This window comes from Zonotrichia leucophrys, chromosome 3, assembly GCF_028769735.1.
Source record: "Zonotrichia leucophrys gambelii isolate GWCS_2022_RI chromosome 3, RI_Zleu_2.0, whole genome shotgun sequence".
Lineage (NCBI taxonomy): Eukaryota > Metazoa > Chordata > Aves > Passeriformes > Passerellidae > Zonotrichia > Zonotrichia leucophrys.
The window spans coordinates 27,618,477-27,634,793 of record NC_088172.1 but is presented as its reverse complement, the minus strand read 5'-3'; the positions used below and the strand labels follow the sequence as shown (position 1 = coordinate 27,634,793).

Below are 16,317 nucleotides of genomic sequence, written 5' to 3'. Positions count from 1 at the left end.
GTTTTTTTTTTTTCTTTTCCAGGTCTCTCTACTTCTGCCACAAATGGAAAGATTCAATGGAACAGAACTTATACAAAGCACGTGAACAGTAAATGGCACAATCAGACATTAGGTCCCATTAACTCCTATTTGTTACTAGATGAGAATAAGGAATTGAATATCTTTTATGGTTTTTTATCTCCATCATAGCTAGGTGTTCTGGAGATATTCAGATAACCTTAAATCACTAGGCTGTCTTATTTTTACTGTAGTATTCCTTGATAACTGTAGTATTCATCTACATCCTTAGCATCTGCCTTCTGTTCATTCCCACATGAACACATCATTGCCAAAAGTATGCATGCTTTATTGATGATTGCATGTTATAGATATATTAAGTTACTAAAAATGAAGTATATTAAAGATTAAAATGACATCAGTTACCCAGAAATAGGCTTTCTCTGAGAGATTCTGCTAGGAGGTTGTGGAGGCAGTGGTGGTGGGGTTGGCTTGTTTTGTGGAGGAGCTGGCTGCTGTTTCGACTGCTGGTTCAGAGCTTCTATAATGCTGGCTGTCTTTGCCACTGGAGGTGGTGGTGCTGGAGAAAGTACATCTATATAGGAAAGTTAGACAGAAACATGGAATTAAATTTCTATTTACCGTTTCATTTCTTGGGTTCTCATTACAGGTTCCCCTGTTACAGGACGTATGTAAGAAAAATGCTTTACTACATGTAATGAAAGGAGAACCTCTGGAAAATGGTTTACCTTTTGTTTCACCTAGTCAAAGCTGGAGACCTCACAAGCACTTAAATTTATTCAAGCATTAAAGTGCAAGCAAAGAAAATTATTACTGAAGTCAGTCACATTCTTGAAAACAGCAAATCAGAATACATTTTTTAAAGTGCTAATATTATTTGTCCAGTCAATGCCTTCAGTCTGTGTTTTATGGAAAAATAACCAAGTGAGTAATATCTGACAAATTTTATTTAGAGGAACATCTTTTCTTAAAATCTTGTTGTGATTCACAACTAACAGCAGACTAGGTTTAGCAATTAATTAAAATTGCTATTGAATTCTTAAAACCACCAAAACAGCAGCTGGCAATGAATTAAAACATCCTTTTGCATTCCAGTGGTCTGCAAGAATCAAGCAAAATGTGGAGACACAGCCCCAAGCCTACATGTAACACTCACCTTCACAACTAGTGAGAAATACAGCACAAAAACTATACATATAAGTATATAAAAATAAAATGATGAGCCCTCTAGCTGTAGTAATAGATGGTGTTTCCTGCTGACCCTGCACTACACCGTACAGTACTCACTGGAGCATCAGAGAAGATAGTTTGTTACTGGATGGGAACGATAGGCCAAAGCTACAGTCACCAAAAGAGGAAGTATGAGTTGTGGAAATGGAAAAATAAGCCAACTGTGATTAGATACAGTAGAAGGGAGAACAGAGGAAAGTGGAAACATACTTGTAGATGTTACACGCAATGGCGGCACAGGGGGATGAATAGCTGGTGGATCTGATGAAGACCTCTGCCTGCTTATACTTTCCACTCCTAAAGAATTTGTCTTCCACATTGCATTAGATGAAGAAATTGTCTGAATACCACTGCCAAGAACTGAAGGCTGAACTAAAAAGAGAGGAAAATACTGCATTATTATTATTACTTACCCTAAGCACAAAGTGTTAATATTCACACCTGTGCTTTCAGAAATGGTGTGGATAGACCACTATATTCAGCAACACTATATTCATCAACTATAGTCACTGCATCCTGATGGAATGTCAGAGCATAAATCAGTCTGGTTTTAAAAATTACAGAAAAAATCAGCCAGAAACTTCTAACACTTTACCTAAACAAAATTTGTCTCCAGTCATTACTTTAAAGTGCATCAATACTTGAAATATATCAATACCTTCTCAGTAAGAAGGCAGAAGGCACATCTTGCTATCTTCTTTAATCCCTGACTGATAACTGTAATTTTCTCAGATACTGCAAGAAAAGGACCTCACTCTTCCACAAGCATGAGCACATTGCTGACTCAAAGTGAAACATCAGTTTTGACTTAGAAATAAAACTGTAAACCTGAATTTCACTCAAGCAAGAAGCTATAATAACTAGTTGTGAAACAGTCACAAAGTACTTCTTCAGAGCCTCTTAAATTACTTCATTCTGAAGAGCTGCCTCCTTTTCATAAAACAGTCTACAGGCTTTCTTTATAAAGCAAGTATTTTGCACATATTATGCCATTTCTCCCTACTCAGCACATGAGTATCATATTAAGAAAAGATGAAACAGAGTAAGGTATGAACAAATACTAGGTTGCAGGGAAAAGCATAAAAGGCTCAGAAGATTTGGAAAACAGCCTAAAGCCATGAGGACAAAAGAGCAATAATACACCATAAGTAAAACATTACCAACATCAGCAATTGACAAGAAGCTATGGTAAATGATACTATTATAGCTTTTAACTAAGTATATAAATTAATAGGCTAATACATTGCTAGAGTAAAGAATATGAGCTAATAATCATAGGCAGGCAGCATTGTCTTCATGGCATGAGTTGTATTACAGTGATGCCAAGAAGTTTGGGGTTCGGAATGAAATTAAAATGACACTTCTTGAAATGTGTCATTTAATCAAGGGCAAACTGTATGGTTGGCCATGATTAAAATAATATCAAAGGATAAAACAGTCTCTTTAACTATTCAATTTTTTACTAATTCAGAGAGAGAATCTAACAGTTAAACAAACCAGGCAAGCTCCTTGAGTCAATTTTCCTGTTTGGCAGGGAAAATATTACTTTCCACCAAGTGAAAAAATGTTGTCTAGATATTAAGCTTAGACTTCATGTGAAATGTCAAAGTAATCCCGCCTTGGTTAAGTTTTACATATAACTAAAGTTCCCCCAATCCCATCCTACCCTTTCCAAGTAACCCAAAATCAGACTTTTCTGTTCTCAGTTTTTCTGCCCATTTAATGCAGCCATTCCATAACTGACTTTTCATATTACACAGAAGATCCGTTTGCCATCTCAGGCACAATCACTGGTGCATGGAGTCCTGCATTCTGACCTCTGCACAGTGCTCCCAAAGGCAGAAGTCACCCATGTGTGCCCAGAACATTTCTTGATCATATCTCCTCTTAGGGAGTCCAAATACAGCACCATAAAATACCATCTGTTTAATAGTAACTTTTCTTGAATTGAATACATAAATTTAGCCTCCATGAAAGATGGTGGATAATAAAGGTATTACAACAATGAAACACATTGAATATGAGCTCTACTAAGAGGACCTATTCAGATTTCTCTATGTTTCTTTACTGTGATGCAAACAGATTACATGTGAAGATAAGAATGAAGTTCACAGCACCAGCTTTAATGGTAGATTTTGCAAGCACACAATCCTCTGAATCAGGATGAGACACATACTTTTACACTGTTCTAATGATCTAGGGACAACCAGTAATTGGCAGCTGTGTTTTCAGTCAGCTATCAGGTTGCTAAAATCATCCAGTTTTCCACATCATGACACTTAGACTTTTATTTCAACAACCCTGAAGCACGTATTTATTAAGAGAAGAATTTTCAAGGTTAAAATCTCATGCTCTGCATACAGTCTCCATGTTCTGAGGTCTGAAACAAAGCTTCATGGCAGACAAATGCTATTGAAATTTTATCTTTACAGTGAACCCTGACAATGATGCCTTCAAGAAACAGAAGTATGAAAAGACTGAATATAACAAAAAAATTGATGAGCTACATTGACTGCAGCCATCCTTTTAATAAATGGTTTAACTCTGGTGAGGTTATCTGGGTATTGTTTTCCCAAACACAACTGTGTACTGCCTTGCAGGTATACCAATAATCGAACTCAGAAGACATTATGTAGATTCACGTCAAGGATGCAAAATGAGGCCAGTACTTACCTGTGCTAAATAAGAGAAAACCTATTTTTTTCTCTTTTTATAAAAGTTATGATGGTATTCTTCTAATGTACAATTATATTTTCTAGTACCTTTGCCAATATTCCTTGGAGGTAGAGGAGGTGCACTACTTGTAACAGGTACTGCAGGCTGAATGGGAGGTGGGCTGCCACTGAGTATTGCTCCATATGTTTCATTCTGTAATATACTTGGCATAAATCCTCTTTGCTTGTCCTTAGCAATGTTTGCTGCATCTCTTGCCAAGGATGCTACATTAGGCTGAAGTTGGTTTGATCCAAGCTGGTAGAAGCTGACAGGCCTGTCCTCTCTCCGGTTGGGACTGGGTTGCTTTAACACAATAAAAAAAGTACTCTTTGATATCACATTACTTGCATTTATTTTATGTATTAGTTAATAGAAAGTTATTCGTTTCTAGAAAGAAAAAATGGTGTCTAAAATGCATTTCTGTTGCTTTTAATACATAACCTAAAACCTACATTCTGCCCTCTTCAAGGCAAAAAAACTGTGCACCTTAACAACAACAACAAAAGATTTAAGGTGAATTGCACTTCAAAACTATTAATATATTTTAATTTCTTCTGTAGTACACTGCTACAGGATACCACTGTATCCCTATACACACAAGACTATACTTCTACAGATAACCAGAATAGATTTTCAGGCTGGATCAAATAAAGTTTTCCTGCATCAAAATATCCAGCAGTATTTTCAAAATAAATAAATAACTGTAGGTCCTAAGCCTCATCTGAAGCTCAGCAGAGCTAAATCCCAAATGGATGATCATGATCCCATGACCCAGACAAGATTTCATCTAAGTATTCTACCTGTAGCTCAGCCTACAACAAATGAGTAGCCAAAACTTCTCTTAAACTCTTTTTATCTCACTAGTATTACTGGGTAAGTTTGGGAGATTACTTCAATTGGCAGCTGGGATGGAACATTGCTCATCCTACACACATTATCGAATTCTATCTGATTAGCTGGTTTTGAGATTTACAGCAATCCTCTGCACTTAGCACTATTCCTCCTGTTTCAACAGCAAGCATAGTCATTACTATTATCAAGTGATAATTAAAATAGCTGGAGTTACAAATTCAAATGGCTAGTACAGCAATGGACTTTAACAATCCACAGCCCAGAGAGCATAAATATACCTTCAGAAATAATGCTAGATAAACATGCCATACTGACATATTGTCTGTATGAAATTAAAATAACAATTTATAGTAATAGCATTTAGGCAGAATAAAGATTTACATCAACAGTATCACTAACAAGCAATTGATTTTCCTCTGAATACATTCAATGATTACTTCTGGATTCATCATGTAGGGCCTTTAGATCTGTTATAGCACAGCATTATAACTCCAAGATTTATCAGAATTATGTACATTATAGTCCCTACCCTTGCTTTGGCTTAGCAGCCTCACTCCTCGTTGGCTGACACTCTCCCTTCCCTTACCTCTCCACTGTCCTAGTTCTGGGACTTGTTTCAGCCCACACCTTCTTCTGCTTTCTAAACTAGCAGAAGTTCTTTTTCATGTTTATGATTCAGCTTTTCACTGGCTCACCAAACTGAAGCAATTCAGTACAAGGGACAAATGTGTGCCAGAGTGGAGGCAAAAGCTGAGGCAGGACCAGGCAGCCATGGTGTACAACAACAGCAGAAACCAGTTGAATTATCTTAACCTTCTTTTAGGTTAGAGTTTCTCATATATTAAATATTCTGGACTAAAATAACTTAAATTTCAGACATGACCTCTTCTGACATAGATTACAAAATCTATTCAGTTGTCTTACCAGCAAAATACATCCAATAGCTTGACATTTAAAAACAAAACTCTGATGTGATCCTAAGCAACAACAGTATTCACCCGTGTGAACAATGTAGTCACAGACACTGGGACTCTGTGATTAATAGTCTTTAATCTCCTTTCAAAAGTCCTTGGAGTATAAACTTACTAAGAGTGGGCAGTGAAATAGGAGCTTCATAATTTTAGCCACACTGTTGAGTAGCAGATATCTTCCTATATGAGATGGAGCTCAGGGATTAGTCAAAAAACCCCCACTTACTGCAGAAGGCAACTGGCAACAATGAAGAAAGTGAAGGACAAGAACAGATCAAAAAACAAATCTAGATCATGCCAGAAAGGGATTAGCATTTGTAAAGAACCAAAAACTTTTGCACTTGGAAAACATGAGACCTCTAAAGGTTTCAATTAGTTTTATCAAAATGATCATCATTACTATTGTTACTATCTGGAGGGTGATAAAATATATAGGAGTACATAAATATGAGGATAGAGTATGCTCATGCAGAAGAACTGGATCTAGCAGCTCATAGATTTCAGAAATTAAATTTTGAAAATGCAATGAAGTTTCTGTGCTATTGAAATGTTTTGCAATATGACCATCATTCAAGCCATCTGGATATGGTCCTGGGCAACTGGCTCCAGGTGATCCTGGTGTAACAGGGAGGTTAGACTTCCAACCCCAACCATTCTGTGATTCTGGACCTAAAAGTGCCACAACTCCACTAGACATTTCAGGTTTGAAAAGCATGAAAATGAAAAATTATTTTATACGTGAAGATTCAGAATTAAGACCCTACCCTGCTGTTAATGGATGCAACTTATTTAATGCACAGGTTCAGTTGAAGACAAAACAATGCATAAACTGTTTTAAAGTTAGAGCCATTGACTGGAGATATTTTACAAACATGAGGAGATAGTGTGAGGTGCCTTCCATTGTAAAGGCAATTTTCCCAGTTCATGTTGGATCTGCTTCACAATCAGCAGATCTAAATATTCCTGATATATTGAAACCAACTATTAACTTGGTTGAAAAGAATATATAACACATGGCTAATAATTTGGGACCATATGGTCATTTTTTAAGAGGAAAAAGAAGACCAACTATAATTCCAGAAACAAAAATTTAAGCTACTGCATTTTACTACAGAGATTTATTTCACAGTGTCTTCATATAGTAAAAGTAAAGTTATAGTAAAAGCTAAGTTATTGAAATAATTATGAACATCACACTTACACATGCATGTGTACAGAAAAATAATATTGATACAAACCTGTAGCTTTTCATCCACATCATCATCACTTTCATCCAAATCTTCATGAAGTAACCGCCATTCATATTCTACATGAACATGAGAATTAAATCTTCCAGACAGTGCTTGAGTAAGCTAAGGAAAAAAAAGATGACTGTTGACACTTATATTACGGGCAGTACTTATTTAAACAACATATTTAAAAGAAAACAAAGTCCACAAATAGGAAGAATCTTGATTTCAGCAATCTGGAAAGTAAAATGAATTGCACTGAAGTAAATTGAAATTATGCTGTGTTACCAAATACAACACAAATAAATCAAAAGTAACCAGACATTTCATTAACCATTGTAGATCCATTCTCCATTTTGTGATAAGAAGCACCACACTGTATTTGCTCTGATTTAGAAATTGCAATTCAAAGAAATTAACTGCAGTGGCAGTTTCCTTGAATCCGAGTGACTTATTAAGAAGCTTTGATCCCCCTAATACGATGGGGCATCCACAACTTCTCTGGGCAACAAGATAATTACCTTCATCAAAGCCTTCACTCATAAAAAGTACTTTAGTAATTAGAGGAGATGCCAGACACTTCAATCCATAGAATCATTTACGTTGGAAAAGACCTTTAATATCCAGCCATGAACCCAGAACTGCCACATCCACCACTAAACCATAGCCCTATCTACATCATTTCTGAATACCTCGAAGAAAGGCGACTCAACCACTCCCTTGCATCTGAAGAAAAATATTGTTTTCTTCTTAAAAGCATATAACTTTATATAAGCATATGACCATTTCTGAGGACATAACTGTTTCTACTACATCGCTATTGCATCTGGAATAGATTCACTGAATATTCAGCTGCAAACTGTTAAATGATCAGACATGAAATGCACACACAGAATGACACAATACTCACCAATTCTTCACAGTGAGTATGTTTTAAACGTTTAGCTATATCAAGTGGTGTCTCTCCTGCTTCATTTGCTATATTACAGCAAAAAAAGAAATGCATGATGAGAGATGTCACTATAACATGTCCATTACTAAAGACAAACCTGCATAATAAAGTACCAGAGCAACACACTTGAAAACTCATCTCTTTCCTTTATAGGTAGGTCCAGCTCATATCAACCCTCAGAACATGACAAGCAGTAGCAATTAAAGATGCCATAAATATATATATGAATGATAGCCATGAAATGGCAGTATATAACTTGACAACAGCAATTAAAAATCTAAACCTGTTTAAAAACTAAGTGTAATATATAGGTCAATTTCAAACTTGAAATAAACAGTGAATACTGATTCTCTGATAATGAAGATTTACAGAATTATGAAAAACAATGGAGGAGAAAACGCACTTATTCCAACTTCACTGTTTCCTTTCTGAAGCAATGACAAATAGGAAATTGAAGTACACATTACCCTTTTACCTATTTCAATAGAAGCCTTCCCTCTCAGCAGCAGTTTGAGGCACTCAACGTTGTCTGTTAGACAGCAGTAATGCAGGGCTGTGCTACCTTTACAGGTTTGCTTATCTAGATTGCCACTTTTGGAGTACAAGAAAGAAGAAAGGTAATTAAACATAAGTTTCCTGATCTATATTATTAAGCTACTCTCATTAGAAGATTTTCAAAGAATAAAATTACATTTGCAAATACAGCTTTAGTACTTTAGTAATTGTATTTATTTAGCATTTATATTACTTTACATAAAAGCAATGTCAATATTTAGCTTTCCATACTTACCTGTTCTGCACTAAAAAGTCAACTATATGAAGGGATGTTCGATCAACTGATCTAACAGCAAGGTGCAGTGCTGTTTCATCTTGCTCCTAAGAATAAAATGAAAAATGATATTTGTTTCTTCTTCTGAAGAAGAAGAAATTTTAGTAAGACATTAATTAAATCAAATTAAACATGAAATTTCAAAATACTCAAACAGGCTACCATTAAAACATCTGTGAAGACTTACTGTGTCCCTTTTGTTCCTTTAAAGTAAATAAATAAATAAATGAGTTGAAAACTAATGGATTATTGAATGCTTTAATATTTAATGTTTTAATAAATTTAAAATAAGATAGTACTTGGAAACAATTTTAGATTAAACTGTTTAATATCTTCTTTTTTTATTGTTAAATTACATCGTTAAAATTACTTACATTCAGAACAGTGTTTCAGATATTATTTCAAATAATTTTTAATTAATGAATGCATATTGCACTTACAACAACTTGTCTAATAAAATTTACAACACTTACATGACCATTGGCCAGTGGAATTTTTTCTGTGAGATCCACCCCATCAGCATACACTTGAACTAACCCAAGAATGTCTCTTGATTTCACTGCTTCACAAAGAGCGTGCAATTTAGCTGCATTGTCTGCATGCTTCTTCCTTGCATATTTTCTCTCAATATACTTGGCAGTAATGTAATCTTTTCTTGCATTCCTGAAATTGAATGTGATTTACTTCTATAACTTTCAGCTGAAGATACATATTATCATTTCCATAAATACATGCAAGTCATTTGAAATCCTTCATTATGATAATTTTTCTTTTTAAATATGCATGAAACCATGCAGTCTCATATTTCAAGTATGAAATGTAGTTAGAGAAAATGAATCAAATATCCAATATGAAGATGGACCATGAATTTCTCCCTCCAAACCCTGCAATGATGTTGAGATCAAGACTATCCAGCTCTATGTACAGAAGATCCATCAATGCTTCATAACGTTGGTTTATGCTGCCTTGCAGGTTTATGTTTACCTGACTTGGTACTCCTACACAAGGAGGGGATGGAAAGGGATGGAAGGCATGGGATACCAAAAAAAAAAATCTATTTTATACCTCTGCACACCACTATCCAGGCCTTGAATTTGAATTCACAGGAGTATGTTTTTTAAACTCTTCACCACAACTGTAACAGGGAGGATGTGTTGGAACTTTTAGCAACATTTCTAAACCAAGATAAAAACTTAGTCCACCTGACTCAGCACCAGTTATCACTTCTGCTGTTGATGCCCAGTAACACATCTACTCCTCTTCCCATCACTCCAAGACAGGAGTTTGCTTGCCTCCCAAAGGCAGCTCTTAGCAGCTCGTGGGATGAACACAGCATTGCACAGAAGACAATTGACAAAGTCATACCACATCATCTAGATACTATGTAATGGGCAACAAGTAAAAAAAAAAAAAAAATTGAATCAATGGATAACTCTTGTTCATAAAGCATTTGATAGTAGTCAGGTTCTCCTTTCATTAAAATAGCCCAAATTTTGATAATTTTTGAGGTATCAAACGAAATTATCTTTTTAAATACAAATTTTTAGAAGTGTTCTTATTATATAGATTCAGCATATGGTAAAATTATTAGTAATTTAAATTATTAATATTAATACTCTGCATTATTATTGATAGTAGTAGTCCAAAATTCTCTAAACTGCCTTGTTTAACACTGGTTTTGTCAGAATGCTAAAAATACACCTAATGTAAAATTAGCTTCATCCAGAGCCAATTCTTCTGGGTTTGTTTCTGCATTGTTTACTGGCTCTTTCATGATGAGTAGTATCCAGCCAAGTAGGCAGCTGTCCTTGCTGTATCTCTGCCATCCCTGTTCAGCGCTTTCGAGGAATTCAGTTAAATGTTCTGTCTCCATTCCACACGGACTTCGGTCCTAGGTGTAGTTTCTAAATGCTGTTCTGTATCTTCCAAGTAAATGTGCACTTCTTTACAATATTTATTTTGTTTTCAAATAGCACAAAATGAATTGCTTTGGTTTTTATCCCTATCCTTGTATGACTTTAAGGTTGCCAACAAGTCACAGTTAATTTGTTTCTTTCCCACAAACCATGATTCAAAGAGTTGGTAAGATATTCCTTACTATTAGAGTAGCTACAGCCAGATAAAACTCAATAAAACAGACATGCAAAACATCAGAAGAAAGGTTTACTCCTCAGCTATAAAACCATAAATAAGATACTACACATCTTCCATGGCCTGCCAGTGCAAACCATAATGGCACAGCCCGTTAGCAATATTAAATTAAATGCCTGCCTTTCTCAGAAGTAGTGGTTCTTTACTTACATATCACTGCTTGGATTAGGTTTGACCACCTCATCAGCTGGAAGACAGAATTCCATAATCTCATTAAATCCAGCATTCCCAATATTCTTTGCAAGCTGTTAAAAAACAAAATCCCACAGTTCAATTAATAAATGTGTTCAGTTATTAGCCACAGCCACAACAAGGGGAGAACAAGGGAAAATGGCAGTTGGGACCTCTTATTTCTGGTTCCTTGGCCTGCTGCTTTGTCAGCAACAACAAACAGATTAGGGACTTTTTTTAGATGTGAATTTTCAACTGGGATTTAGTACATGAACAAATAACTGCAGAATAATCCATTAAGACACCAGTTCTTACAATAAATGCAAATTCTCTGTGCTGGGTAAGAACACACATACAAACTGTCACGGAGCAGCTGATAAGTGGTAACTTCTTTGTGCAGCAAAGCTAAATACATTTTTTTCCTTTGGGGATTAAAAGTGGTCTTCTAAAATACTGCTAAATAATTAATGGGTTAAGTATTTGTGAAGTCCTCCAATTTTTAATCTGAAGCACATTAATATGCCAAACAGCTGTGTTCTTCTAAAAAGCAACTCAGGATAAAAAGATTTGAAAATACAAAAAATATTAAGCCTCTACTAATTTGAGTTCTAAGATAAGAAAAAGTTTACAGTAGGACACTATGTTCCACAAGGTTCCAATAAACTTAAAAAATTAAGATTTCTTAAATTGTGTTTATCCAGAGACAACTTCAGGATGAGAACAGCTTGCTAAAGTGACAAAAAATATACTTGTGTTAGAAGTATTTTACTTCTACTATTTTTAAGTTAATAAAAGCAATTTGATTACCAGAAGTTCAGATGTTCCCAGCACATCTAATGTAAGTGACTGCATTCTGGAATAATGAACACCAAGTTCTCTATGGATTCCTGAGCATTCAATGCAAGTTAAAATTCCCAAATTTGTTGAAAGCCAGGTAGGATCTGTAACAGAAGGCACCCACAGAATTAAAATTTATTCATGCAATTATTTATCTAGAAAATGTAGAATACATTAATGAAATTCTGTAAAATAAGATTCTTGTAAATTAATTTTTTTTGTTAATTTATGTTTTTACATTTACTCTACCAGGAAAAAATCCAGGTCCTTTTTTAATGCTGAGAGAAGTGAAGAGGAGAATTTTTATTTTGTGAAAGACATTGCTATCCAAGGGAGCCCATTAACCACTCCAGTTTGTCATTCTTCAAACAACTTTCAGGAACTACATTTTCCCACCACCAATATAAGGGTGTCATACTCTCAACTGGGAATACAGGTGCAGTTTAAACTGAAATAACAACATTTACAGGTTGGGGTTCTTTTGTACTTCAAATATAGACTTTCAACCACGTGAAGCAGAAGTGATTCAGAAGTGCACACACAGCCCACACTACAAGATTCTCACTCAACTACTTCAAAGACATCAAGGCTCATCCCTCTCCTTTCATAGCCCTTGAAAGTCTTTTCTCCTGGTATTTTGCATTTACTACATCATTCCCTCATCTTCCAGCCAAATAACTCATTTCTGAAGATTGAGACAGCTTAGCAATTAATTTGTTTGATAAAGGTTTGTTAGTTGCCATTTACACTGTCCTTTGTAAGACAGCAGGCCTGACTCTTCCCACAGCCCCATACAGTAGTTATTGCTGGAATAACTATCAATTTGTCAAGTGCACACAGCATCCCAGCAGATGTTTGCAGCTACACTTCTACATCAAAAACCCCTAAGTCCTGCAGTGCCCCTGCAACATAAAAGAACACAAGAAACAGCAGCATCTTAAAAATAATTTGAAGAAGGTTAAAGCAGAAATTCATTGATGAAGAAAACCAACACTGCAAACCACAGTCAGCAGGAGCATTCTTTTCAAAATGGGTATAGCCTTAGACATATTCCCTGTCTCACTTAGTCAAACATTATTAAAATAAAAAGAAAAAAGGTGTATTAAAAATGTTCAAGTAACTTATGGCTGCTCAGTTTTACCTAAATCTTACATTATTAACCCATATTTTATGTAAGTTCATTTGATTTATGTAAGCAAAAGCTACAATTAGCAAAATACATGGGAGAAAAACAAGCTTCTTAGCAACTTTTCTCCCCTCTGATAATAAGCACATAGCAAATCAATCTTACTAAAGTAGTTCCATTAAATTGTTAGCATATTCTACTAAGTGTATAATTTTTGTGAAATAATGAGTAAAAGTGAAAGTATAAAACATTAGCCTAAAGATTCTCATGAGACAAAGAATTTTTACCAATTAGAAATATGCTTAATTGAGTCACCTTGTGCTCCACAGTCACAACAAACATCATTTCCAGTCATCCTCTGGACTTCAGATATAATTTCTTTTGTCAGTTCCTGGACAATATTATTTTCTCCTGTGTTATCATCTCCTTTGAATGCATTATTTAAAGCTTCCTCTTTGCTGTTTTGTAGCACAGATGTCCATCTAAAATGGCAGCAATATTTTGCTATTAAGTGTTATGGCACTTCTGAAGTTCAAAGTAAGTCTCAGTAGATCACCAGTGTCAACAATAAAATTAACAAAGTAACTCACATTTGACATTCCTGTTCATCCTCTGCTTGAAAGTGGTATGTCCTGTCGTCTGCACAATAAATAATTCACATACTGATTAAAAAAGGTTATTGAAAAACTCTTCTTGCAGAAATCTCTCAATGAAATCTAAAATGAATTGATTCCTAAGGTCTGTATTCTCATCACTGGAGTATGTTGACAGACAAAAAGTCCATTTAAGAAGTTTCACCTTACTACCTACAGTTCCTGTATGATTATATCTGTGTTTACACAAGGTGGCTTCCTGCATTTTAAACAGAAGCTGCTTTCTTCAGTCCTGTGTTTTTATCACATAAGCAGCAGGAGAGCAAAGGAAATGTTCCATGTTCTGGATATAACCTCCATCATCACAAATAGAGAGTTCTGCTGGGAGGGAGGGAGGGGAGTAAAATATAGAGTCCTTATTTGAGTTCATTTGTGTATGTAAGAAAGATTTAAAGAGTTCAAATGAGCTCTTAAAACCCAATAATCACAAACTTCAAAAAATATCAGCCAGACACAAAGTCCAAACTACAACCAGCATGAGCCCCAATCTGTTTCAATTAAACAAGCTCATAGTTTTTAATTTACTACTACTTTTCTAATTCTAAGTATTGTTATTATAGTGAACTACTAAAGAAAAAAGCATAATACATTGGAAGTCTATGAAGAATAAGATATGATACAGTTTAATGACTGAGCTGGAGTGAGAATAATTGATGAGAACAACAGAGCTACAGGCAAATATATTCTAAGATTAAAATTTCTAAGGTTTAAAAAATATTCAGGCTAAAAGGCATTAAAAGATAGCTGCAAGCATGGAAAATATTAAAACAGTGAAGATATATGAAAGAACAGAAAGGAAAGTGCTACATTAACAGATTTTTATCTTGCCATGATACAGCAATTTCCATTTTGTAAAGAACAAGGAATTTTTTTTTACTCTACAGTAAAACAAAGTGAACAAGTAATCTGGAGAAGTCTGAGAGGCCAGTTATGCCTTTTCAAGTGTGTGGTAACATTGCAGTAAGCTGACACTGGGCAAAACATGACACAGTCATCAACAAAGAAAGAAAGTGCAAAAGCAAACAGGGAAGCCCAGCTGCTTGAGCAGAAATGAATCAGCTGTATGTTACACACAGCATTCGAGTCCATGCACATAAGCAGCACAGCTTACATTTCCAAATGCAGAAGAATTTTATGCTTCAATAAAGGAAAAAATGAGGAATACATTTATATTCTTCTCCCCAGCTAATTTGAGATACATATTTCAGTGAAATATCCTAGTTAGAAAACAAAGGAAACATTCTACTACACAATTTCATATCATCCCATTCTGATCCAAAAATTAGTCTGTTTTTGTGGGTTTAACATGTAGATTCTTTATCTCACCTTTCTATCTATTATGAAATAATAAAACCAAAAAAATGTGTTTAGTATTTTGCTCATAGTTGCATAGCAACCACCAGACTAAAATTTTAAAAGTTTAACAAGCACCTTTTGATCTTATGCACAAGTTTTAACTTTTCAAGATGATGAGCTAGGATATTTTTAGTATGAAGAGTGATGTCATAGCAAAAAATAGTTACTGTGCTGTAAGACAGCAAAAACTTAAATAGAAAAAAAAAAGTGAAGACAGCTTTTAAGTACAAATGGTTTTCCAAAGAAACAGGCACAGTGAGTTGCATTATGCTGAAATAACTGAAAGGTCAAATTGTCATAGGAAGGGCATTTTATGAAGGGAAGCATTCTACAATGGCAAAAATGTTCTAGTGGATTACTGACATATCTACAGAAATAATACAAAATTCTGCTACGAGCTGCAAATAAAAAGACCTGAACAACAAACCTACGTGATATGAGGTCAAAACACTTTTTCTCCTCAGGGTTTGTTTTCACTTGGCAGGTTAACAGATTGAGCTTTGCTGGAGGTCGGTTAGCCTATTTGAAGATAAAACATACACATTTTAGTACACCCACACTGACTGAAAGGTGCACATTGAAAGCACAGGATAATGTCCCACTGGCCAAAAAGACTTGACAAATGGCTGTTAAATTTTTAAGGTCCCCAGGTTTTCATTCATGTTTTCTTCCACATCATGGTTCATAAGCGACTTTTATTTGATGATTTTGTTTACTGGTAGCTGGATAGACACTAGAATTTTGAAAGGAAAAAGGGTAGAATCTCTTTAATTACAACTAACCAGGAAAACTTACCTGAAGGAACTGGGTACAAAAAAGAGACAGGTTCATCCTTATATTTATTCCCCTAAAACTCAGACATTAAGTTTTAAAAAATTACCTGTTTAGTTTTCAATAATTAATTATTTTGACTTCTGCTAATGCCTTTAAGGGGTCCCCCTTAAAGGGGGGAACAAATGCCAAATTTTTAAGTCACTAAAGGGAACTTAGTGAAGGAAAGTAAGTTTTCACAGAGGAGTCTTGCAGCAAACATAAAAAAGTAAACTGAGCTAGCTGATTAGTAAAAAATCTAGTGAAATAATGCATATTTTATAATGACATACATTTTCTAGTCAAGTTCCTCTCAGCTATTTCAGTTTCTTTTTGAACAGAAAGTGACAGTGTTCTACTAAGAGCAAGACTCACAAGGAACCTGCATTTTGAAAGGCTCATAAAGGCCACAAAGAA

The 16,317-nt window shown here is 35.0% G+C and overlaps 1 protein-coding gene across 4 annotated transcripts in view; it reads right to left on the bottom strand.

Annotated features, from left to right (window-relative positions):
• ASAP2 (ArfGAP with SH3 domain, ankyrin repeat and PH domain 2) overlaps positions 1-16,317 on the bottom strand; it is an 85,385-nt gene that overhangs the window by 10,865 nt on the left and 58,203 nt on the right. For 3 of the 4 annotated variants that reach the window (XM_064707688.1, XM_064707689.1, XM_064707690.1), the window contains exons 12-24: positions 15,522-15,609; positions 13,672-13,720; positions 13,397-13,563; positions 11,926-12,059; positions 11,098-11,192; positions 9,270-9,459; positions 8,758-8,843; positions 8,443-8,558; positions 7,926-7,993; positions 7,025-7,138; positions 4,011-4,266; positions 1,459-1,620; positions 424-592 (exon numbers count right to left, since the gene is read on the bottom strand). In XM_064707688.1, coding sequence (XP_064563758.1) covers positions 424-592; positions 1,459-1,620; positions 4,011-4,266; positions 7,025-7,138; positions 7,926-7,993; positions 8,443-8,558; positions 8,758-8,843; positions 9,270-9,459; positions 11,098-11,192; positions 11,926-12,059; positions 13,397-13,563; positions 13,672-13,720; positions 15,522-15,609 — 1,694 coding nt within the window. The remainder of the gene's footprint in view (positions 1-423; positions 593-1,458; positions 1,621-4,010; positions 4,267-7,024; positions 7,139-7,925; positions 7,994-8,442; positions 8,559-8,757; positions 8,844-9,269; positions 9,460-11,097; positions 11,193-11,925; positions 12,060-13,396; positions 13,564-13,671; positions 13,721-15,521; positions 15,610-16,317) is intronic. The other variant, XM_064707691.1, reaches the window with a different exon arrangement.